Here is a 25,536-nt window from a genome sequence, read left to right on the forward strand (position 1 = left end):
ATACTGATGCAAGACATCATCAAAACCCTTGCATTGGGAAACGGATCACTGCTAGGTCCATTCTAAGAAGGCGGAAAAAAGGACTTGCTTGAGCATTGAACTGGGCCTCCGTAATGATGAATAGTCTGGTCTGCTTCAACTGTCTTGACACCTCCTATCCGGCCAAAACTACTCAGGCTGGCCAGAAGAACCCCTTTTGAACTAGTAGGTCATCTAGACTGGCGACCCAGAGCAGGGTGGAGAGCCTTGAAAGGAAGACACACAAACTGAAAATGTCCATCTCCCACCAAGACTGAGTTTCTTTAACCACTTCCCGCCCGGCCTATGGCCGATTTACGTCCGGGAAGTGGTTACACAATCCTGACAGGACGTCCATGGACGTCCTGCAGGATTTCATGCCGCGCGCGCCCGTGGGGGCGCGCAGCGATCGGTGATGCGGGGTGTCAGTCTGACACCCTGCATCTCCGATCTCGGTAAAGAGTCGCTCACGGAGACTCTTTACCACGTGATCAGCCGTGTCGAATCACGGCTGATCACGATGTAAACAGGAAGAGCCGTTGATGGCTCTTCCTCACTCGCGTCTGACAGACGCGAGTATAGGAGAGCCGATCGGCGGCTCTCCTGACAGGGGGGGTTCACGCTGATTGTTTATCAGCGCAGCCCCCCCCTTGGATCGCCACATGGACCACCAGGGAAGCCCACCCTGGACCACCAGGGTGGGCAAAAAAAAAGTCTGAAAAATAAAAGAAAAAAGCATTAAAAAAAAAAAAAAAAGATGCCAATCAGTGCCCACAAATGGGCACTGACTGGCAATATGAGTAAATCAGTGCTGCCACCCCAGTGTCCATCAGTGCCACCCCAGTGCCCATCCATGCCCAGTGCCCATCTGTGCCACCCATAAGTATCCATCAGTGCCACCCATAAGTGCGGCCCATGAGTGCCCATCTGTGCTGCCTATGAGTGCCCAGTGCCGCCCATGAGTGCCCATCAGTGCCGCCTATGTGTGCCCATTAGTGCCGCCTATGTGTGCCCATCAGTGCCGCCTATGTGTGTCCATCAGTGCCGCCTATGAGTGCCCATCAGTGCCGCATACCAGTGCCACCAATAAGTGCCACCTCATCTGTGCCCATCAGTACCACCTCATCGATGTCCATCAGTGCCATCTCATCGGTGCCCATCAGTGCCGCCATATCAGTGCCCGTAATTGAAAGAGAAAACTTACTTATTTACAAAAAAATTAACAGAAACAAATAAAAACGTATTTTTTTTTCAAAATTTTCAGTCTTTTTTTAGTTGTTGCGCAAAAAAAAAAAATCGCAGAGGTGATCAAATACCACCAAAAGAAAGCTCTATTGGTGGGAAAAAAAGGACGCCAATTTTGTTTGGGAGCCACGTTGCACGACCGCGCAATTGCCATTCAAAATGCGACAGTGGTGAAAGCTGAAAATTGGCTTGGGCGGGAAGGTGCGTAAGTGCCTGGTATGGAAGTGGTTAAATTCAACACTTGTCTCCGGTCTTCTTTTTACGAGACAGAGGACAATAAAAGCCTGTAATTCTCTGTGGGAATCATTCCCCACAGCAGTTGAAAAATACTAATGTACTAAGAGAGGACATCCCCCTCCTGAGCGTAATCTGCTGTTATGGTCAAGGTGAAGAAATGTTTTGGAGGGTAATGTCTGAACCACCAAAACTAACTGAGTTTTACTGTAGAAGGCACCCATGGATCCACAAAAATGGGCTTTGCCACCTGTGCGCACAATTAGCCACCCTGGCCCCCGCCACACTAACCTGGGGGGAGGGGGGGGTGTCTCCCATCAACAAGACTCTTGTAGAGGATTGAAAAGGACCATATATCAGCATAGAGGGAGGCCTGCCAAACATGACAGACTGTGGCCCCCTGGCTTGATACGCCGGGACTAAGCCCTAAAAAGCTTGTTCAGATGAGGCTTCTGCAATGCACCGTTCCTGTGGGCACTGAAAATATAAAGGGTTTTATAGTGATAAGGGGAAATACACAAGGGGGTATAATTGCTTTTCATGGTACTGTCATAAGACCCCTTTTCACACTCAGCCTTCTCAATGTGAAAGCCCTCAGGCCCCGTACACACGACAGAGTTTCTCGGCAGAATTCAGCCAGAAACTCGATCGGAGCTGGATTCTACCGAGAAACTCGGTCGTGTGTACACTTTTCAGCGAGGAAGTCGACGAGGAACTCGTCGGGCCGAAAAGAGAACATGTTCTCTATTTCCTCGTTGTTCAATGAGGAAAGTCGGCCCGCCGAGATCTCGGCGGCTTCCACACTGAACTCGACGAGGAACTTGATGTGTTTGGCACGTCGAGTTCCTCGGAAATGGTGTACGGGGCCTCACACTGAGGCGATGCGCTGGCAGGAGAGAAAAAAAATCTCCTTCAAGCAGCATCTTTGGGGCGGTATGTATACCGCTCCTTCCCATTTAAAACAATGGGAAACCGTGGCAATACGCCTCTGCACAGGTGCATTGCGGGCGGTATTAACCCTTTATTGGCCGCTAGCGGGGGTTAAAACTGCACCGCTAGCGGCCGAATCCCGTGGCAAATCCGACGGTATAGCGCCGCTATTTTTAGCAGCGCTATACCGCCACCGCGCCTCCCGCCCCAGTGTGAAAGGGGCCTTAGACTGGAGGTATGCTATGCGGCTTTGGTGACCTGTTCATTTTCTTGTACTTGTAATTTTGTTCTGTGCTTGTTTGTAACGTGACAAACGGAAGTGTATTGTTGCACATTTGTTTTGCTTTAATGTAAAATAAAAACCTTTTGATTTAAGAAAAAAGAAAAAGAAAAAGGACCATGGTGGTGCGTCCTTTAGAAAGATGCACTTGCATGCACACCCTTTAATAGGCTCCGGAAGTTTTCCATTCTGGCCCATCTTTATTCCCAGCTCTGAGGGCACCTTTATGCAAGCCATTTAACCCTTGCCTTAAACCTAGCTTCACCAAAGGTAGGAGGAAGATTGTCCTCCTTGAAGAGGCTAAGCAGGTTTTGAGTGCCTCTTGGGTTCAATCATTCATTAGGGTGGTTAAGCAGGCCCGGAATGGGATGACCCAGAGGACTGGCTTCGAAGTCCAAACATACTTAAAGTTTCCAAGCCACAGCTTTCCATATTCCACCATGAATGCAAAGGGGAAGAGGTTGATTCAAGAGGAGTGGCAGTAGTGATAATGAAGTTTTACATAAGTAAGGCGCTGATGCTTCCCACTGAGCTATCTAGGTTTAAGGCAAGGGTTAAATGGCTTGCATAAAGGTGCCCTCAGAGCTGGGAATAAAGATGGGACAGAATGGAAAACTTCAGGAGCCTATGGAAGGGTGTGCATCCCCCTCCTAGTCACTGTATACATGGGGCCCCTCCATCCTCCTAGTCACTGTATACACGGGGCCCTCCATCCTCCTAGTCACTGTATACACGGGGCCCCTCCATCCTCCTAGTCACTGTATACACGGGCCCCTCCATCCTCCTAGTCACTGTATACACGGGGCCCTCCATCCTCCTCCTAGTCACTGTATACACGGGCCTCTCCATCCCCCTCCTAGTCACTGTATACATGGGGCCCTCCATCCTCCTAGTCACTGTATACACGGGGCCTCTCCATCCCCCTCCTAGTCACTGTATACACGGGGCCTCTCCATCCCCCTCCTAGTCACTGTATACACGGGCCCCTCCATCCCCCTCCTAGTCACGGTATACACGGGGCCCTCCATCCTCCTCCTAGTCACTGTATACACGGGCCTCTCCATCCCCCTCCTAGTCACTGTATACATGGGGCCCTCCATCCTCCTAGTCACTGTATACATGGGGCCTCTCCATCCCCCTCCTAGTCACTGTATACACGGGCCCCTTCATCCTCCTAGTCACTGTATACACGGGCCTCTCCATCCCCCTCCTAGTCACTGTATACAAGGGGCCCCTTCATCCTCCTAGTCACTGTATACACAGGGCCTCTCCATCCTTCTAGTCACTGTATACACGGGGCCTCTCCATCCCTCTCCTAGTCACTGTATACAAGGGGCCCCTTCATCCTCCTAGTCACTGTATACACAGGGCCTCTCCATCCCCCTCCTAGTCACTGTATACACGGGCCCCTCCATCCCCCTCCTAGTCACTGTATACATGGGCCTCTCCATCCCCCTCCTAGTCACTGTATACATGGGGCCTCTCCACCCCCCTCCTAGTCACTGTATACACGGGGCCCTCCATTCTCCTAGTCACTGTATACACGGGCCCCTCCATCCCCCTCCTAGTCACTGTATACATGGGCCTCTCCATCCCCCTCCTAGTCACTGTATACATGGGGCCTCTCCATCCCCCTCCTAGTCACTGTATACACGGGGCCCTCCATTCTCCTAGTCACTGTATACACGGGGCCACATCCTGCTTCTAGTCACTGTATACAATGGGCCCCTTCATCCTCCTAGTCACTGTATACACGGGCCCCTCCATCCTCCTAGTCACTGTATACACGGGGCCACATCCTGCTCCTAGTCACTGTATACAATGGGCCCCTTCATCCTCCTAGTCACTGTATACACGGGGCCCCTCCATCCTCCTAGTCACTGTATACACGGGGCCACATCCTGCTCCTAGTCACTGTATACACGTGGCCCTCCATCCTCCTAGTCACTGTATACACGGGGCCACATCCTGCTCCTAGTCACTGTATACACGGGGCCCTCCATCCTCCTAGTCACTGTATACACGGGGCCACATCCTGCTCCTAGTCACTGTATACAATGGGCCCTCCATCCTTCTAGTCACTGTATACAAGGGGCCCCTCCATCCTCCTAGTGACTGTATACAAGGGGCCCCTCCATCCTTCTAGTCACTGTATACATGGGGCCACATCCTGCTCCTAGTCACTGTATACATGGGGCCACATCCCTTTCCTAGTCACTGTATATACACGGGGCCCTCCATCCTTCTAGTCACTGTATACACGGGCCTCTCCATCCCCCTCCTAGTCACTGTATACAAGGGGCCCCTCCATCCTCCTAGTCACTGTATACAATGGGCCCCTCCATCCTCCTAGTCACTGTATACACGGGGCCCTCCATCCTTCTAGTCACTGTATACATGGGGCCACATCCCTTTCCTAGTCACTGTATATACACGGGGCCCTCCATCCTCCTAGTCACTGTATACATGGGCCTCTCCATCCCCCTCCTAGTCACTGTATACATGGGGCCTCTCCACCCCCCTCCTAGTCACTGTATACACGGGGCCCTCCATTCTCCTAGTCACTGTATACACGGGCCCCTCCATCCCCCTCCTAGTCACTGTATACATGGGCCTCTCCATCCCCCTCCTAGTCACTGTATACATGGGGCCTCTCCATCCCCCTCCTAGTCACTGTATACACGGGGCCCTCCATTCTCCTAGTCACTGTATACACGGGGCCACATCCTGCTTCTAGTCACTGTATACAATGGGCCCCTTCATCCTCCTAGTCACTGTATACACGGGCCCCTCCATCCTCCTAGTCACTGTATACACGGGGCCACATCCTGCTCCTAGTCACTGTATACAATGGGCCCCTTCATCCTCCTAGTCACTGTATACACGGGGCCCCTCCATCCTCCTAGTCACTGTATACACGGGGCCACATCCTGCTCCTAGTCACTGTATACACGTGGCCCTCCATCCTCCTAGTCACTGTATACACGGGGCCACATCCTGCTCCTAGTCACTGTATACACGGGGCCCTCCATCCTCCTAGTCACTGTATACACGGGGCCACATCCTGCTCCTAGTCACTGTATACAATGGGCCCTCCATCCTTCTAGTCACTGTATACAAGGGGCCCCTCCATCCTCCTAGTGACTGTATACAAGGGGCCCCTCCATCCTTCTAGTCACTGTATACATGGGGCCACATCCTGCTCCTAGTCACTGTATACATGGGGCCACATCCCTTTCCTAGTCACTGTATATACACGGGGCCCTCCATCCTTCTAGTCACTGTATACACGGGCCTCTCCATCCCCCTCCTAGTCACTGTATACAAGGGGCCCCTCCATCCTCCTAGTCACTGTATACAATGGGCCCCTCCATCCTCCTAGTCACTGTATACACGGGGCCCTCCATCCTTCTAGTCACTGTATACATGGGGCCACATCCCTTTCCTAGTCACTGTATATACACGGGGCCCTCCATCCTCCTAGTCACTGTATACACGGGGCCTCTCCATCCCCCTCCTAGTCACTGTATACAAGGGGCCCCTCCATCCTCCTAGTCACTGTATACAATGGGCCCCTCCATCCTCCTAGTCACTGTATACACGGGGCCCTCCATCCTTCTAGTCACTGTATACATGGGGCCACATCCCTTTCCCAGTCACTGTATATACACGGGCCCCTTCATCCTCCTAGTCACTGTATACACGGGGCCCTCCATCCTCCTAGTCACTGTATACACGGGGCCCTCCATCCTCCTAGTCACTGTATACACGGGGCCCCTCCATCCTCCTAGTCACTGTATACAAGGGGCCCCTCCATCCTCCTAGTCACTGTATATATATATACGGGGCCCTCCATCCTCACAACAACTCGAGCCCCACCCCCTTCCCCGCGATCACATGACAGGGAAGTGGTTGAGTATTGACGTCACGGCGGAAGGTCAGAGAGGCTGGGAGAGGAAGTGAGAGTGCGAGGCCTCGTCCGCCATTGTGGAGAAGAGAGATCCTGTCCGGAGAAGAAGAAGAAGGCGAGCCGGGGCCGAGGAGCGCCAGAGACAGGAGGCGGAGCCCCTCCCCCCCCATCCCCGCTCCCCGTATACAGAACCCGGGACGTGTCCAAGGAGCCCCATCTATAGACTACGGATGTGTGCGATCCCCCTCTACATGAACGATCAGCCCTCTGCGGGCCTATAGACGCTGCGATACCCCCACCCCCTCTGTGCACACCCCCCCCCCCCCCCCCCCACATACACACCGACATCGTACGGAGCACAGGCCGCTCCGCGGGAGAATGTCTGCCACCAGCGTGGATCAGGTAACCCCGGGAGGAGGAGGCCGGGGGGATGGGGGAGATCATCACACAACCTTCCATAGGGGATCACATCTGTCTTATCATACACCTTACAATCTGATTGGGCAATCACACACAGCTTCCCATACACCTCACAATCTGATTGGGCAATTTCACACAGGTTCCCCATACACCTCACAATCTGATTGGACAATCACACACAAGTTCCCCAAACACCTCACAATCTGATTGGACAATCTCCCACAGGTTCCCCATACACCTTACAATCTGATTGGGCAATCACACACAGCTTCCCCATACACCTCACAATCTGATTGGACAATCACACACAGGTTCCCCATACACCTCACAATCTGATTGGGCAATTTCACACAGGTTCCCCATACACCTTTATACCGGTAATCTGATTGGACAATCTCACACAGGTTCCCCATACACCTTTATACCGGTAATCTGATTGGACAATCTCACGCAGGTTCCCCATACACCTTTATAATCTGATTGGACAATCTCCCACAGGTTCCCCATACACCTTTATAATCTGATTGGACAATCTCACGCAGGTTCCCCATACACCTTTTAGTCACAATTACTCCCAGAGGCATGATGGGACTTGTAGTTCTGCAACAGCTGCAGGGCCCCAGGTTGCCTGCCCCTGCTTTATAGCATAAAGTAGTATTTTTTTTTTCATAATTGTAGATCTTTTTATTTTTTATTTATAGCACAAAAAATAAAAACGCAGAGGTGATGAAAAACCACCAAAATCTCTATTTGTGGGAAGAACATGGCATACGTTTTTACTTGGGTACAGCGTTGCATGACCGCGCAATTGCCAGTTAAATTATTGAAGTGCCGTATTGCAAAAGTGGACCTGGTTATGAAAGGAGGTAAATCTTCCCGGAGGGCATGTGGATATAACAAACATTTATACTCTCCTAGGTGACTGCTGCATCTTTCCCCCTCAGACCAAGAACTGAGCGATCAAACAACACGGATTGCTCAGTTCCTGGTCTCCAGTGAGTCTGTGACTGTTGGTTGCAGGCACTCTGCTCCAACATTCATGTTCCCAGCGGCTCGATGAGAGGCTGAGCCAGCTGCCAGTCCTGGCATATGGGTGGCTCAGTGACGTCAGCCGACAGCAGGCTTTAGTCACAGGGGATGCTGCCAGTCCTGGCATCTGGGTGGCTCAGTGACATCAGCCGACAGCAGGCTTTAGTCACAGGGGATGCTGCCAGTCCTGACATCTGGGTGGCTCAGTGACATCAGCCGACAGCAGGCTTTAGTCACAGGGGATGCTGCCAGTCCTGGCATCTGGGTGGCTCAGTGACGTCAGCCGACAGCAGGCTTTAGTCACAGGGGATGCTGCCAGTCCTGGCATCTGGGTGGCTCAGTGACATCAGCCGACAGCAGGCTTTAGTCACAGGGAATGCTGCCGGCCCTGGCATCTAGATGGCTCAGTGACGTCAGCCGACAGCAGGCTTTAGTCACAGGGGATGCTGCCAGTCCTGGCATATGGGTGGCTCAGTGACGTCAGCCGACAGCAGGCTTTAGTCACAGGGGATGCTGCCAGTCCTGGCATCTGGGTGGCTCAGTGACATCAGCCGACAGCAGGCTTTAGTCACAGGGGATGCTGCCAGTCCTGGCATCTGGGTGGCTCAGTGACATCAGCCGACAGCAGGCTTTAGTCACAGGGGATGCTGCCAGTCCTGGCATCTGGGTGGCTCAGTGACATCAGCCGACAGCAGGCTTTAGTCACAGGGGATGCTGCCAGTCCTGACATCTGGGTGGCTCAGTGACATCAGCCGACAGCAGGCTTTAGTCACAGGGGATGCTGCCAGTCCTGGCATCTGGGTGGCTCAGTGACGTCAGCCGACAGCAGGCTTTAGTCACAGGGGATGCTGCCAGTCCTGGCATCTGGGTGGCTCAGTGACATCAGCCGACAGCAGGCTTTAGTCACAGGGAATGCTGCCGGCCCTGGCATCTAGATGGCTCAGTGACGTCAGCCGACAGCAGGCTTTAGTCACAGGGGATGCTGCCAGTCCTGGCATATGGGTGGCTCAGTGACGTCAGCCGACAGCAGGCTTTAGTCACAGGGGATGCTGCCAGTCCTGGCATATGGGTGGCTCAGTGATGTCAGCCGACAGCAGGCTTTAGTCACTTAGGTCTGGGGGGGTCCAGCATATCTCTCTAGGACCCCTGCTATAGCCACGTCATGGGTCTGGGGCTTAGAAATCCCCTCGGTTTTTACTCTTCTTCCCCGCTGACAGGACGCGGGTTCTGATTAGTCAGCGCTGTCCAATTAGAATGCTTCTAAACATGCCTCCTGATGGAGTACCTTTTGGAGATTAACCACTTTAGCCCCGGAAGATTTTCCCCATGAATGACCAGGCCATTTTTGCGTCGCTGTAACTGACAATTGCGCGGTCATGTGACGCTGTATGCAGACAAAATTGACATCCTTTTTCCCCACAAATTGAACTTTTGGTGGTATTTGATCACCTCTGTGTATAAACAAAAAGACCAACAATTTTTGCTATAATAAATATCCCCCCCAAAAAAAAAAAATTCTTCATCAGTTTAGGCCAATGTGTATTCTTCTACATATTTAAAAAAATATATATATATATCACAATAAACGTATATTGGCAGACAGATTAGACACTTTTGATGCATTTTTGGGACCAGTGACATTCATACAGCAATTGGTGCTATAAAAATGCCCTGATTACTGTATAAATGTCACGGGCAGGGAACACTAGGGGCAATGTGTTCCCTGGGAGGTGTTTCTAACTTTGGGGGGAGGGGACTGACTGGGAGTAGAGAGATCGCTGTTCCTGATCACTAGGAACAGACGATCTCTCTCTCTCCTCCCCTGACAAAACGGGGATCTGTTAGTTTACATTGGCAGGTCCCCGTTTTGGCTCTCTGCGGATGGGTGGTGGACATCGCGTCTGTCGGATAAAAACCAGTAGTGTGCTGTCTTCAGTGCCCACCACCTTCATATATACACACAGCTTACTGGAGACTATAGGTGGTCTGACAGCACTTTTACCAACACCTGGCTATGATCTTGGCATCCTCAATAGATCTCCCCCTCTTCAGTCATCCAACAACAGTATCCAATATATAGAGAATAAGGAAGAAGCTCCACAGTGCACCTTTTATTACATAAGGGGAAGGTACTGACATCATACAAAGAACAGGCATGTAAAGGGCGGCACTGCCCAAGTAAGCGAGTGATGATGTCTAGAGGCCTGCCTGATGGGATAGAGATGATTGGATAAGATCCTCCAATGGGAACAAACGGCCTTCACAAAGCTTTATTATTCCAGGACAAGAACACAAGAGTCCACCCAGACCAAGCCTCACATGTTTCACCCAAACGGGGTTATTCACAGAGAGATCCATGATTGTAGGATAAGTTCACCTTCTTTCTGGAGCATTTTACATGTTACACCCATAGCTAGGGTGTAGTGTAACGTGCTCCAGACCCCCCCCCAAACCCTTTCTGTGACAGCAAGCAGTCCTCTCCTTGCAACCGCTGTCACATTTAGAAAGGGCTCCGCTCTCACAGAGCCACTCCTTTTATTCACAGGGATCTGCCAATGAGAAAGCTACAAGTGCCATCTGCCATCACCACACAGGAACTTGTTTGATTGGACCACAAGCATATGGATTTGCTCGCTCATAGTTTATTCACACTCCTAGCTTGCACGCTGACAGTACGTACAGAGGTAGAGGGCTGAAATTGTACCTGTGACCTGCTGATCGTTGGTACAAAACTTTGCTGGCCCATTTAAAAAACAGTGAACATTGCCTTTTTAAAGTGAAGTTCTGCCAAAGTATATATATATTATTTAAAAGCCAGCAGCTACAAATACTGCAGCTAATGACTTTTAAAATATGGACACTTTCCTGTCTAGAGCGCCTGCGATGTCGGCGCCCAAAGCCGATCTATCACTCGGCTGTCAGATGCTGCTGCTGCCATCTTCGGTAAGGGAATCAGGACGTGAAGCCTTGCGGCTTCACTTCTTGGTTCACTACTGCGCATGCACGAGTCGCGCTGCACGATCTAAATAGTCCCTGCTGTCTTCTGGGACCTGTGCGTCTCCCAGAAGACAGCAGGGGGGGGGGGCGCCGGACGCGGCGTAGATATCCACGGGCATCTATGCCTGGAGAAAAAGAGACCGCCGCTCCAGGCAAATGCAATAAGCAATCAATGTCCTCCTCAAAGACTATGGATGCTGGCAATGCACAAGGCAAAAAATCAATGAAAGGAATTCATGGACAGCCGCACACCAAAATAAACCTAAAAAGGTAGCCTTTACTGGTGTAAAAAGGATAAAAAGCACTACAGTGCACAGCAAGCAGTGGGGTAAAAAACTGACGCGTTTTGCACAATCAGTGCTTAGTCATAGCTCATGACTAAGCACTGATTGTGCGAAACATGTCAGATTTTTTTACCCCACTGCTTGCTGTGCTGTGTTCTGTAGTGCTTTTTATCCTTTTTACACCAGTAAAGGCTACCTTTTTAGGTTTATTTTGGTGTGCGGCTGTCCATGAATTCCTTTTCATTGATTTTTTTCATCTATACCTGGAAGTGGGCGTAAATGCCTGTATCTGCTACCCCCTCCCCCAAATGTGACACCGGAGGGGAGGGAGGATTCCAAAAAGTGGACATTACATTTTCGGGTGGAACTCCATTTTAAGCTCTTTTTGGCTGAGTCTTGGTTTGGGTGGACCCCTTGTTTCAGGTCAAGCAAGTGGATAAGCATGACAGCCAGGCAATGAACATTTTCAGGAGAGGTAAACCATGGAATCCTCAGTGGTGTACCCGTGAAAGTATTATGTTAAGGTATAACTGAAACAGGGCTGGACAAGTTAAGGAACGCTACCTTCTAAAGCCAATTTGTTTTTCTTTGGTGGTGGGGGCGGGCGGTATAGGCAAAAGGTTTCTGTAGTTAAAAATTTAAATGATACATACTGGTCTATATAGTGCAGCATTGTCCTTCCATCCACAATTCTTCTTTATCGCACTTCTCCCATACTGCCTGCCATCTTAGACTGATATCCTGCACATACAGGCACATCACGAGTCTCTTCGGGACCTGCGAAAGATCTGAGGTGTGTCTGCACGTGCACAAAATCGTGTAAACCAGAGCTTGGCCAGACACTGATAGAAGTCACAAGACTGCCATATACTGCTGATGAGAGAAGGTATTTGGCAGCTTATATTTACTAAAATAATTACATTTCCACGTTCCGTGGAAAACCAGATATAGTGAATGCAGAGTTCTGGGTTTAGTAACACTTTAATTTGCAGGGATTTACTCTCACTTCCTGTTTTGGCTAAGAGACAAGAATTGAAGGGAAAATCTCCCCAATGGGACACAGATGACAAAAATAAGCAAACCGGTATAATAACTAGGGATCGGTAATAATATACTAGTATCGGTACTTGTACTCGGGGAAATGCTCCGGTGCTTCACCCGATACCTGGGCAGTCTGGGTGATCGGTGCGGCAGGGGAGTTGCAAGCCCCCTTTTCAGCTGTGTTGGTTAAAGTTATACAGCGGTGATCGGTGCTTGTAACTCCCCCCCCCCCCCCCCCCTCCATGTTCCCTTCCCCCCTCAATTTGTCAGGATGGAGAGTGGCGGTAGGAGCCGCTAAACCCGGCTCTTACCTTTTTCTGAATGAACAGTCAGTGATCACTGACTGTCCATTCACATAACTGAACATCGTAACCTGTGTTTACGATGCTTCAGTTTATGAATGGAGACAAGCTTCTCTCCATTCATTTTAGCTGAGGCTGCAGAGAAAGGGACTGGGGAATCTGTGTCCTTATTCCCTTTCTCTGTCTTAAAGGGGAGATTTCAGAGGTCTGTTAAGAACAGGGCTGATTAAAAATTGTAATAAATATATATATTTTTTTTAAATAATAAAAATGTAAATAAAAATTAAAAAACTGGCTCTCCGTAGAGAGCCAGTCTCATTCTCCTGCTATACAAATTGAATGCGCGTTCAATTTGCATATGTGTGAACCCGGCCTTTTAGCTAGCGATACTGGCCTCGATTCAGAGAGAAATTGCGCCTGCGTAACCATAGTAACGCCGACTGCAGCCTAAAATCTGCGTGGCATAAGGCTCTTATGCCACGCATATTTTAGGCTGCATTCTTGCGATGCCTGCTAGGGGGCGCTCCCATTGTGCTCAGTGTATAGTATGAAAATTGCATACTAACACCGATTCACAATGTTGCGCGAGCCCTGCATACGCAAATTACGTCGTTTCCGTACGGCGTCTTTAGCGTAAGGCTGCCCCTTCTAATAGTAGGGGCAGCCAATGCTAAAGGATACCCGTCGTTCCCGCGTCGCGATATTTGAATGTTACGTCGTTTGCGTAAGTGATTCGTGAATGGCGCTGGACGCCATTCACGTTCACTCTGAAGAAAATGACGTCCTTGCGACGTCATTTGCCGCAATGCACGTCGGGAAAGTTTCCCGACGGAGCATGCGCTGTACGCTCGGCGCGGGAGCTCGCCTAATTTAAATGATTCCCGCCCCCTACGGGATCATTTAAATTGCGTGCTCTAGCGCCGGGAAATTTTGCCGGCGCGCCCTCGCAATTTACGGAGCTACTGCTCCGTGAATCGAGGGCAGTGGAGCAAATTTGCGGGGGAGCAGGGCAAAATCGTTGCCCTGCGCCTCCGCAAAAAAGCGCAATTCTCTTTGAATCCGGGCCATTGTTTTTAGATTTCTGTCTATTGAGAGCCTCACAGGCTAAATTAGAGAAATCAATGGGCCAGATTCAGGTAGATCCGCGCAATATTTGCGTGGGCAAAGGGCAACGATTTTTGCTCTGCGCCCACGCAAATATTTTGATATGCCCGCGATTCACGGAGCAGTAGCTCCGTAAATTGCGCGGGCGCTATGCTAAATAGCCCGGCGTAAGGGCGCCTAATGTAAATGATCCCTGCCGGGGGCGGGAATCATTTAAATTAGGCGCGCTCCCGCGCCGAGCAAACAGCGCATGCTCCGTCGGGAAACTTTCCCGACGTGCATTGCGGCAAATGACGTCGCAAGGACGTCATTTGCTTCTAAGTGAACGTAAACGACGTGAAATTTAAATTTCACGAGCGGGAAGGGCGGCTATACTTTAGCATTGGTTGCAATGGTTGCCCCTGCTATAGCAGGAGCAACCTTGCGCTAAAGTCGCCGTACGGAAACTCCGTACCTTGCGTGCGCAGGGCCCGCGCAACTTTTGTGAATCGGTGGTAGTATGCAATTTGCATACTATACGCCGATCACAATGGCCGCGCCCCCTAGCGGACAACGCAAGAATGCAGCCTGGGATATGAAGGCATAAGGAGGCTTATGCCTGTCATATCCTAGGCTGCAGTCCGCGTAGCGATGTTCCTGAATCAGGGGCATTCGCTACGCGGGAGCAAAACAGCTATTGCGCCGCGCAACCGCTTCTTGAATCTGGGCCAATGAGTTTTGTCCAGCCAGGTAGTGCTTATGGGGGCAGCTTCCGCTCAAATTAACCAAAATCTGAGCAGTATATGGCCAGTTTAAGGGGGATTTTCATCACATTGTAAATACAGTGGGGAAACAAAGTATTTGATCCCCTCCAAATGTTGTAAGTTTACCCTCTTACAAAGAAATTAAAGGTCTATAATTGTTTATCATAGGTGTATTTTAAATGATGGAGACAGAATTTCAACCAAAAAACAAAAGCGTATGATAAAAATTGTTATAAGTTTAGTTACAGTTCAGTGAGTAAAATAAGTATTTGATTTCCCAACCAACCAACCATAATTCTGACTCCCACAGACCGGCTACGGTATGTGCTCATGTGGTACACAGATTGGTCCTGTCAATTTAAGAAGGTGCCCCTAACGACAACTCGTTATGTGTATAAAAGAGATTCTATGGACAGGTATTTCTTCCATTCAGACCTCACCATCATGGGCAAGACCAAAGAGCTGTCAAAGCACCTCGGGGGCAGGATTGTAGACCTTCTCATGGCTGGCATGGGCTACAAGGCCATCAGCAAGAAGTTTGGTGAGAAGGAAACAACTGTTGGAATGATTATTCGCAAATGGAAGAAATGCAAAATAACCATCAATTGCCCTCTGTCAGGCACTTCGTGCTAAATTTCACCTCATGGGGTAAGGATGAACATGAGAAAAGTGAGGGATCAGCCCAGAGCTACACGGGAGGAGCTTGTGAATGAAGTTGGGACCACAGTCGCCAAATAAATCATTATAACGCAATACGCCACCATGGATTAAAACCACCCGCAAGATCCCCCTCCTCAAGAAGGCACATGGTGTACATGCCTGTCTGAAGTCTGCCAATTAACATTTAAATCAGAAAAGGATTGGGAGAAAGTGCTGTGGTCAGATAAGATCAAAATTGTGCCTTTTGGCATTAAAGGGTCACTAAAGGAAAACATATTTTTTTTAGCTAAATAGCTTCCTTAACCTTACTGAAGTCCTGGTTTCATGTCCTCATTGTTCGTTTTTGCTCTGATGTTGCTGTAATTCTTCTCTGTTCTGGACACTTCCTGGTTGTCTGTTTCCTGAGGACCACAGTACTAAGAGATTCTAGTTTCATTTTCCAAACCATCACTGCTCTATGGCTCTGTCTAGCACAGAGGCAGGATAACGTGCAAAAACGAAACTAGATGCAAAAACGAAACTAGAGGTACATTATGATTGATTTTTTATCTATTTTTAATCAATTTTAAAAAGAAACAGTTAACTATTATGTCTCTATACCCTGTAAACAGTCATTTCAGCAAAAACATTTTTTTTCCTTTACAACTCCTTTAACTCGACTTGCCGTGTTTGAAGGAAGAAACATGCTGACTAGGGATGCATACTCGGTGCCGATTCTAGGCATTTTCACGAGTGTCGCTACTCGCGAAAATGCTCAGATACCAGAAGTGACGTCAGTTGGGGCGGGAAACCTTCTGTAGGGCTAGGAAGTCAGGCCGGGTTACACGGGCATGGCGGCTGGTGTAGCAGTATTGGTATCCCGCGTGAAGCCGAGCACAGAGCTGCTGCAGCCAAACACAACTGTGGTGAATTAACCCCCTTACATGCCGAGGGATTGGCTGGATTTTAAAGCCACAGGCTGGATCTGGATGCAAGTGGGACACGGCGAGACACAGGCTGGTATCTGTGAGACACACCCTAAATGAAGGGGTGACACAGGCTGGATGAGGTGTTACACACAGGAACACAGGCTGGATGAGGGGTTACACAGGGAGACAGAGGCTAGATGAGGGGTTACACAAGGGGAAAACAGGCTGGATAAGGTGGGACACACTGTGGATGAGGGGTGACACAGGGACAGACTGGATGAGGGGGGGGCACAGGCTGGATGAGGAGTGATACAGGAGGACACAGGCTGGATGAGGGGGGACACAGGCTGGATGAGGGGAGACAGACTGGATGAGGGGGGGACACAGGCTGGATGAGGAGTGATACAGGAGGACACAGGCTGGATGAGGGGGGACACAGGCTGGATGAGGGGAGACAGACTGGATGAGGGGGGACACAGGCTGGATGAGGGGAGACAGACTGGATGAGGGGGGACACAGGCTGGATGAGGGGAGACAGACTGGATGAGGGGGGACACAGGCTGGATGAGGGGAGACAGATTGGATGAGGGGGGGACACTGGCTGGATGAGGAGTGATACAGGGGGACACAGACTGGATGAGGGGTTACAGGGGGACACAGGCTGGATGAGGGGGGACACAGGCTGGGTGAGGGATTACAGGGGGACACAGGCTGGATGAGGGGGGACACAGGCTGCCCTCACTTGCCCCTCTACTTCCCACCCTGCCATCATCATCACAGCCTCTCCCTAACAACTCCCTGCCAAACCACCCTCCTACCTACACGATAGGTATCAGTAATACTATAGACGAATACCTGAGGTAAAGTTTCGGCACTAGTACTCAGTGTTAAAAAAAAAAATGGCATCGGTTCATCCCTACTAAGAACAGATCCCTACAGTCAAGCACAGAGGTGGAAACATTATGCTTTGGGGCTGTTTCTCTGCTAAAGGTACAGGCTGACTTTGCCGCATTGAGGGGCCAATGGACGAGGCCAGAACACTGAAGATGGGTCGTGGATGGGTCTTCCAGCATGACAATGTTTGCCATGGCAACAAATGAGTGGAAGCACATTAAGCTCATTGAGTGGCCTAGCCAGTGTCCAGACCTTAATCCTATAGAAAATGTATGGAAGGAGGTGAAGCTTTGAGTTACCAAGAAACCTTAAAGGGGTTGTAAAGGTTTGTTTTTTAATATCTAAATAGGTTCATTTTAAACTAGTGCATTGTTGGTTCACTTACCTTTTCCTTCGATTTCCCTTCTAAATGTTTTGTCTGAACTTCTCACTTCCTGTTCCTCCTCAGTAAGCCTTTCTGGCTGACTTAACACCGCTCAGATGATGGTGGAAAGCTTACGGAGGAGAAACAGGAAGTGAGAAATTCAGACAGAAAAATAAACATTTAGAAGGGAAATCGAAGGAAAAGGTAAGTGAACCAACAATGCACTAGCTTAAAGGAAAATAAAAAACAAACCTTTACAACCCCTTTAAAGATTTAAACCCTTTTGACACTGAAGTGTTTTTACAGCGATTTAGTGTTAAAAAAAGCGCTCATAAAACACTCTCCATGCATCTCGATGGACCCTTTCACACTGAGTCCTGCTTTGGAGCAGCTTTTGGGCGCTGTAAAAAATGCTCCAAAAATGCCCCTCTTCATTGAAATTAATTAAAAGCGCTGTAAAAAACGCCTTTGCCCTTTCACACTGAGGTACTGCAAAAACGCCCTAAAACATTAGGGTCTTAGCGGTGCTTTACCAGTGTTTTTCGGGCGCTGGCAGTGTGAAAGGGCTCTGAAAGCTTTCACATTGGGATTGTAGATGAGGCTTCGCTCGAATAATGCCCCAGTGTGAAAGGGGCCTTAGAGAAGAGTTATAAATCTGCGTGTACCAAAATCCCTCCTGAGATGTTTGAAAACCTGGTCACTAACTACAAGAAATGTCTTACCTCTGTGCTTGCCAACAAGGGTTTCCCCACCAAGTACCAAGTCCTGTTTTGCTTGGGGATGAAATACTTAATCTACTCGCTGAACTGCAACTCAATTTATAACTTTTGTATTGTATGTTTTTTCAGGATTTTCGGTTGATATTCCGTCTCAGTTAAAATACACCTATAGAAAAAATGTAGTTGCACTTTAAAAACTATATAAACTAAACAAGTGACAAGAAATATTAAATGAATGACAGCTGTGTTAATCATGTGTTCAGTGAAGTCCCAAAGATAAAAACACAATTGAAGTAAATTCTTCAGTGGTTCAAAGTATAATTCAAAATGTTGAAAAAATCCACCACCAAAAGTGAAGACCCCACAAGAAATGCAGGCTTACCAGATGGCAAGCAAAGATGGCTTGCGGCTGTAAACCCCAGCCCGGGCCTTTAGACCTCTTTCACATTGAGGCGTGGAGTCGCGGTGACGGTATAGCCGCGCTATTTGTAGCGTGGCTATACCGTTGTATTTACCGCGATATTCGGGTGCTAGCGGTGAGGTTTTAACCCCCGCTACTGGCCGAAAAAGGGTTAATACTGCGCTATTACCGCACTTTCCCATTGATTTCAATGGGAAGGCGCGGTATAGGAGCGGTGAACACACCGCTCCTATACCGCGGTAAAGATGCGGCTAGCAGGACTTTTGGAGCGCTCCTGCTAGCGCACCGCTTCAGTGTGAAAGCCTTCGGGCTTTCACATTGAACACTACAGGGCAGTGCTATTTTTAGCGCTGTACCGCATGAAAAAAACGCCTCAATGTGAAAGGGGCCTTAGTCATGGACTGCAGCACACACCAGTGGAAATGGATCCTCAGGGCACAGATGTCACCAGATGCATAGGATACCCAAAAAAATAATGGGACTCACAATAGTGAAATACCGTAGTATAAAGTGTAAAATTTAATGAGATAAAACACTTACAAAAGATCGATCACATAGAAGCATTAAATAAAGCCGGCCGGCTTAAACGAACGCCCGTCCGCTCGGACTGTCACGTCGGACAGTCAGCACCTCTCCCGACGCGCGTTTCGTCACACAAATGACGTCGTCTGGGGCACGAAAATACACCTATTATAAAAATTATGGACCATTTCTTTGTAATGGGGCAAACTTACAAAATCTGCAGGGGATCAAGTAATTATTTGCCCCGCTGTATGTCTTTCATTGCCTGTTTAGTCCACAGGGCAGGAAGAGAGTGCAAATCTCCCTAAAAGTGCCCTGCTAGTGGACAAAAAGGACTGCAAAAACTAGCGGCGCTTTACCGCTAACGCAACGCAGCCCCGCCCCGGTGTGAAAGGGATCTTAAAGAATGGGCTTTAGACTTACTTTTAACCTTTCTATGGGCACCCTTGTAAAGTGACAGCAGTCATAGGAGAACATATTTGTTTTTTGCAGCTAATGCAGAGTTCTTTGGGGTGACTTCCCTTCAGAAGATGGACCTGACAAAGTCTTTATCTTGGGATGTTCTACATTGAGTTCCATTAAATCTGTGTTTTGTCTTTGTGTGTCATCAGTGTTTTGCTTCCCAAGGAGATTGGTTTGTTATCCACATGGGATCATTGTGTCCAGAGTTATTCTCATATTACTCAAATTGCACAATGTAAGAATCCTAAACAAAGTATAGAAGAACTGCTAGAATAACAGACTTGGGTAACCGCAGTCAGCCCGATGTTTTGGACTTAGAAAAATCTTTATTTTGCTGCAACCACAGGGGAAGGAGGGAGCTGTCTCTGCCAGGAGAGATAATGGCCACCAGCAGTAATCTCATATAAAACCGGACACACTGGTTGTACCGAAGTTGATCGATCAACAGGTACATTCAGCCTGCCCGTGTAGGGTTAGAATCTGCCCGTGTAGGGTTAGAATCTCAGCTGGTCCCTGCTGAACCGGCTGAAATTCTAACCATCTATGGCCAGCTTTAGTCTAAAGCCTCATACATGCCATCGGATTTTCCAAAGGGAATTGCGTGATGGCAGGCTGTTGGCGGAGAATCCGACCGTTTGTATGCTCCATCAGACAATTGTCGGGTTTTCCGCAGACAAATGTTGGATGGCATGCTTTAAAATTTTCTTGGACAATTGTCTTTTGTGGGATTTTCCGAGCGTGTCCGTCGGACAAACGTCGAAAGTACAAACACGCATGCTCGGAATCAATACTCGCCAAACATGACATTAGCAGAAGGTGCCCGAAGGGTGGCACTAAAGAGCTAAAAAATGTAGATTCGTGTTTGTTGGCCGGCAATTGTGTGCTGTTTGTAATCAAGAAAAATTCCTGGCCAACGCCCTTCGGACAAAAGTCCTACGCTTTGTCTGCAGAAAATCCAATCGTGTGTATGAGGCTTAACTTGCATTTTTCTGTTGCCTAGTTGTGCCTTCTGAATCAGACCTCCTGTACACGGGCATTAGCTGCTGTGTCCAGCGCGTATGATGGATTTTCTTAAAGTGGAGGTTCACCCTAAAAAAAAAATCCAACATTACATCCAGCATACTAACGACATGTAAAGTATGCTGGTATTTATTTTTTCTCCGTACATACCGTTTAATTGTTGTTTTCGCCCAGGCTTCCGGGTTCTGATTCCCGTGGGACTGGGCATTCCTATTGAAAGCTTAGCTGATTGATGTCTGGTGAAAATCTTCCCATGGCGCACGAAGCGCGTCACCAGTTTTCCGTTAATAGCCTACCTGCGAGTCGGAGCTATACGGCGCCTGCGCCCGCCATGTAGAGCTGACTGCGCAGGCGCTGTATAGCGCCGACTCGCAGGTCGGCTATTTACGGAAAACTGGTGACACGCTTTATGCGACATGGGAAGATTTTCACCAGACGTCAATCAGCTAAGCTTTCAATAGGAACGCCCAGTCCCACGGGAATCAGAACCTGGAAGCCTGGGAGAAAAAACAATTAAACGGTATGTACGGAGAAAAAAAAAAATACCAGCATACTTTACATGTCGTTAGTATGTTGGATGTAATGTTAAAAAAATTTTTTTAGGGTGAACCCCGCTTTAAATGTGCAACTTTTTTTTTAGGAAAAATACGGCGTGTGCATATGTGGGTAAATGCTTATGCAGAAGTTTGGCTGTGTACAGTTATTTGTGTTGTCGGCTATATGCAACACCTGCAGCTTCCTGGGTGCGACAAAGCCTTGGGGATTTTACACTTGTCACATAAGAGACATTTCACATTCTACCAACATTTGCACTCATTTTATAAATGGCCACCTAAAATACACATATAACCATTTAGGGCCCATTCACACTGTATGCAGTGGGCTGTGTATTCCTAATGTATAGACAAGGCAGTTTGCCATGAGTCGTATGAGTTCACACCATTGTGCTGCAGTCGTTTGTACTGAAAAAAGTAGGACATGCTCTTCTTTTTTCAGCACAGAATGACGTGACGCACTATGCTTTATTGTGACAAAAAGTGGTGCATAAAGATGAAGAAAAATCATTTTGTGACATTGTAATAAAGGCGAAAAAGAAAAGTAAATATTGCAGTCCATCCTTCCAATGCATTGGCATTGCTCCCGTTACAGCACACATCATCTGGCACTGTATAAGCATCTGCTGGTGTGAATGAGCCCTAAAGCCCATCCTGAAGACCCACCAGCAGTGCATGTTTGAAGGTAATCTCAGATGTAGGGTCGGGGGGGAGTAATTTGTGTCTTGGTATTGTGGTTTTACTGTCTGCATGAGCTGTTGGTGGGACTTAAAAGGGTTTGAAAAGTACTCTAGAATTAATTTCTTGCTTTCATTATTAGATCTATTCACTGTCCATGTGTTGAACCAAATTAGGATTGACAGCGCCCTTCAAGGATAGGCAGAACTTCTTATGGATAAGGTTTGCCTATTACAACAGCTAAAACCCAACTTAAGATATTGTTTAATTTTTTTTTTAAAGATTGGGGGAAAATGAGTCATTGTCGGGTGTTTATTGCTGTTAGTGTAGCAGTTTTCTGATTTTGTTTCTATATTCCTGTAGTGTGAAATTAAGAAAAAGATTTCCAACAGAGACACACATCCCACTGCCCCCCACAGTGCCCACAGCTTATAAATCTTATTTTTACATTAAAATGTTGCCACTATATACCTTTTTGTCTGATCTGCATACCACGGTCATTGATAAACTGCACAGTTTCTCCAGTACTTGGAGTTCAGGAAGGAGGAGATTTTTACTTCAGCCTGTATACACGCCCACATGTGTGATGTCAATATCATGTGACCTGGCTAGCTCTGAGAACAAGGAAATGTTCTCTCTAGCATAAAAGTCACAACTGAGCATGTGCAGGTTGGCTACCCTGCCTGTGTTAGCCAGCCTTCCCAAGATAGACAGTGCAGGAGGGGGAGGATCTGTGCATACAGGATAAAACTGCCTTTTTACACAATGCCGAGGATTAACCCCTTAAAGCGGTAGTTCCCCCTCCAAATTTTTTTTACCCTTAGTCTGATGCTCATTTTGTCTAGGGGAATCGGCTAGTTGTTTTAAAATTGAGGCTGTACTTACCGTTGTAGAGAGCGATCTTCTCCGCCACTTCCGGGATTGGTCTTCGGGGATGGGCGTTCCTTCTTGATTGACAGGCTTCCGACGGTCGCATCCATCGCGTCACGAGTAGCCGAAAGAAGCCGAACGTCGGCGCGGCTCTATACGGCGCCTGCGCACCGACGTTCGGCTACTTTCGGAAAATCGGGACGTGATGGATGCGACCGTCGGAAGCCTGTCAAACAAGAAGGAACGCCCATCCCCGAAGACCAAACCCGGAAGTGGCGGAGAAGATCGCTCTCTACAACGGTAAGTACAGCGTTGATTTTAAAACAACTAGCCGATTCCCCTAGACAAAATGAGCATCAGACTAAGGGTAAACATTTTTTGGAGGGGGAACTACCGCTTTAAGTTTCACAGTGAGTATAACAAGCATGCTATGCTGCATATACAGATTTATTTTACTCTTGTGAGTTTAGTAACACTTTAGGGAAAGGTTAGAAGCCTGTCACATTGGGGAGAATCTCCTCACATTTATCCCGGCAAAACCCTGTGCTGAGTTTTTAACCCTTCACACTTTGAAGCCAGAAAAATGAAGAAAAACATGGCAGGCATTTAAGATTAAAAGTGCACGTTCAGCAAAAAAAATGTTTTCTTTTTAGTTTTGGAAAGAGTGGGAAATGAGTATAACCCCTGTTGGATCCCAATTGCAGATATTAATCTACTAAAATATTAATTTTGTCTGATTTGTGATTTAGATTTTTCTAAATCTACTAAAATATTAATTTTGTCTCATTTGTGATTTAGATTTTTCTAATTAAGCCGGAGATGGCAGTTAAAACCTTACAGGGTTTCTAACTCTTCAATACTCCCCCCCCCCCCCAGGCACACATACAGACTAAGGTATTGACTGGCTCATGAACAGTATTGCTTGTTAGAGCCGTTCTCTGCATATACTGTATATACTGTATAGTTATTAAGGTTCCTATGTGTGTGTTTTGAATTTTTAAAGTGGCGCTCCAGGAAAAAAGTACTTTAGTGATGGGTCCAGAGAAGATATGTGAAATGCGTTGAATGTATTATAGGTGAGGAGGGGCCATGGGATCTCATTCCATCTGTTTACAGAGCACCTTGTTTTCAGTGAAAAGAATACAGGATATTTTGTTAATGGTAAATTTAGGCCGGTTTGTTGCATGCTTTTTATACCCGCTGTGGAACCTAAGGGGTTAATCCTCTGCATTGTGTAAAAAGGCAGTTTTATCCTGTATGCACAGATTCCCCTCCTCCTCCACTGTCCATTTGGGGAAGGCTGGCTAACACAGGCATGGTAGCCAACCTGCACATGCTCAGTTGTCTTTTTTGCTGGAGAGAACATTTCCTTGTTCTCGGAACTAGACGGGTCACATGATCTTGACATCACATGTGGGTGTGTATATAGTCTGTAGTGGAAATCTCCTCCTACCTGACCTCTCAGCACTGGAGAAACTGTGCAGTTTATCATGTAACCGTGGTATACAGGTCATCCAAAAAGGTATATAGTGGCAATATTTTAATGTAAAAGGATTTATAAACTGGCGGGTGGCGGATGAACTATTTTCTTATTACTGGGTTTAGTAACACTTTAAGGGTGGCGGTTAGCGAGCTGCTAAAACGTGGCTCAACTGCACATTTTTGCTGCAATCCAATTGCTTTTTTGAACGAGGCCTAATGGTCAAGGTGTAGAGCACGTGACCCACTGTTGTCACCATACAAGACCCAGAACTTTAAGTCGAAGCAGCCAAAGCCTACAGCTGGTGCTAGTATCTGGCAGAATATAATTAAAAGAGAAGTGTAGCCAAAGCTTTTTTTGGCCATGCTTCAATTTTCAGGTCATAGGAGTGCACTTGTATCTGCCTGCATGTCCAGGCTCTGCAGGGATCTTGACAATAATGTTTGGGATCCATGCAAATACCTGACCAGTAGCTGGCGGGGCCTCTGTGCACCACTGGGAGCCTCAGACTGCCACTCCCGTCCCTTCACTGCCCAGCACTCCAGTGAGCGCTGGAGGGGCAGAGCAGAGAGCCAGTTACTGACAGCGAAGACTGAGAGCTGAGCGGTCATGTGATTAGAGCTGATGGGGGACAGCTGCAGCCATCCTAGATGAGTATATGTATGGTAATTGCTTTCCAATCCCACACTCCTCCTTCAACATCTGGATGTAGCTGGCAAACCAATACACATCACACAAAAAATTATTTATATATATATATATATATATATATATATATATATATATATAAAAAATTCCCACTTGGAGTTCCACTTTAAGAATTTCTCATAGCCCGGTGTATTGTATATAAAATTTGTCATGTTTTTATTTTTTTAATGTAAAAATTGTAGCGTCAGAAAGTTAGTTTTATTTTAGCATGGCCTAGAAAAATATTTTATTTGGGTTTTTGGAATAATGTAAGTGTTTTTTGTATAGATGAATACTTTTAGGTTTATTTTAACTTTAAATTTGTTCTTCTAGAATTAGAACTTTTCTGGTCATAACTGCATTTTTTTTTTTTTTTAATTTAACACATTTGTGTGTTTTGTGGTCCATAATGTTAATAAATTGTGCTATAGACTCTGTGCCCTAAAAACGGGGTTATCACAATATTCTGTTGATGATGCTTGTAAGTGTAGGATTGATTGTTCTAACTTCTAAAGAATTCTCTGTGTATTTAATTCCAGTGACCTTTTTCTTTCTTTTTCTACGTTGTTGCAGAGACCTAAAGGACAGGGAAACAAAGGTACGTCTGCCTTTTTATTTATGTTTTGTATTACAGTATTTTTGACAAACAGGACTAAAAAAAAAAAAGAACTTTAGTGATTGATCTTGGCTTATTTTGTGACTTTTCCTTAGGATTGAGTTTACTGAAATGGTTCAATTATAAACCTGTCATAAACCTGAT

The 25,536-nt window shown here is 47.6% G+C and overlaps 1 protein-coding gene across 5 annotated transcripts in view; it reads left to right on the plus strand.

Moving 5' to 3' along the window:
* The first annotated feature begins 6,936 nt into the window (after positions 1 to 6,936).
* The window catches only part of YTHDF3 (YTH N6-methyladenosine RNA binding protein 3), a 59,134-nt gene continuing 40,534 nt past the window's right edge, over positions 6,937 to 25,536 (plus strand). The window contains exons 1-4 of one of the 5 annotated variants that reach the window (XM_040354273.1): positions 6,967 to 7,019; positions 21,657 to 21,746; positions 21,882 to 21,961; positions 25,350 to 25,374. In XM_040354273.1, coding sequence (XP_040210207.1) covers positions 21,953 to 21,961; positions 25,350 to 25,374 — 34 coding nt within the window. In that variant the 5' untranslated portion in view covers positions 6,967 to 7,019; positions 21,657 to 21,746; positions 21,882 to 21,952. Of the gene's footprint in view, positions 7,020 to 21,656; positions 21,747 to 21,881; positions 21,962 to 25,315; positions 25,375 to 25,536 lie in introns of all 5 variants that reach the window. The other 4 variants (XM_040354274.1, XM_040354272.1, XM_040354275.1 and 1 more) reach the window with 4 other exon arrangements.

Source organism: Rana temporaria, chromosome 5 (genome assembly GCF_905171775.1).
Source record: "Rana temporaria chromosome 5, aRanTem1.1, whole genome shotgun sequence".
Taxonomy (NCBI): Eukaryota; Metazoa; Chordata; class Amphibia; order Anura; family Ranidae; genus Rana; species Rana temporaria.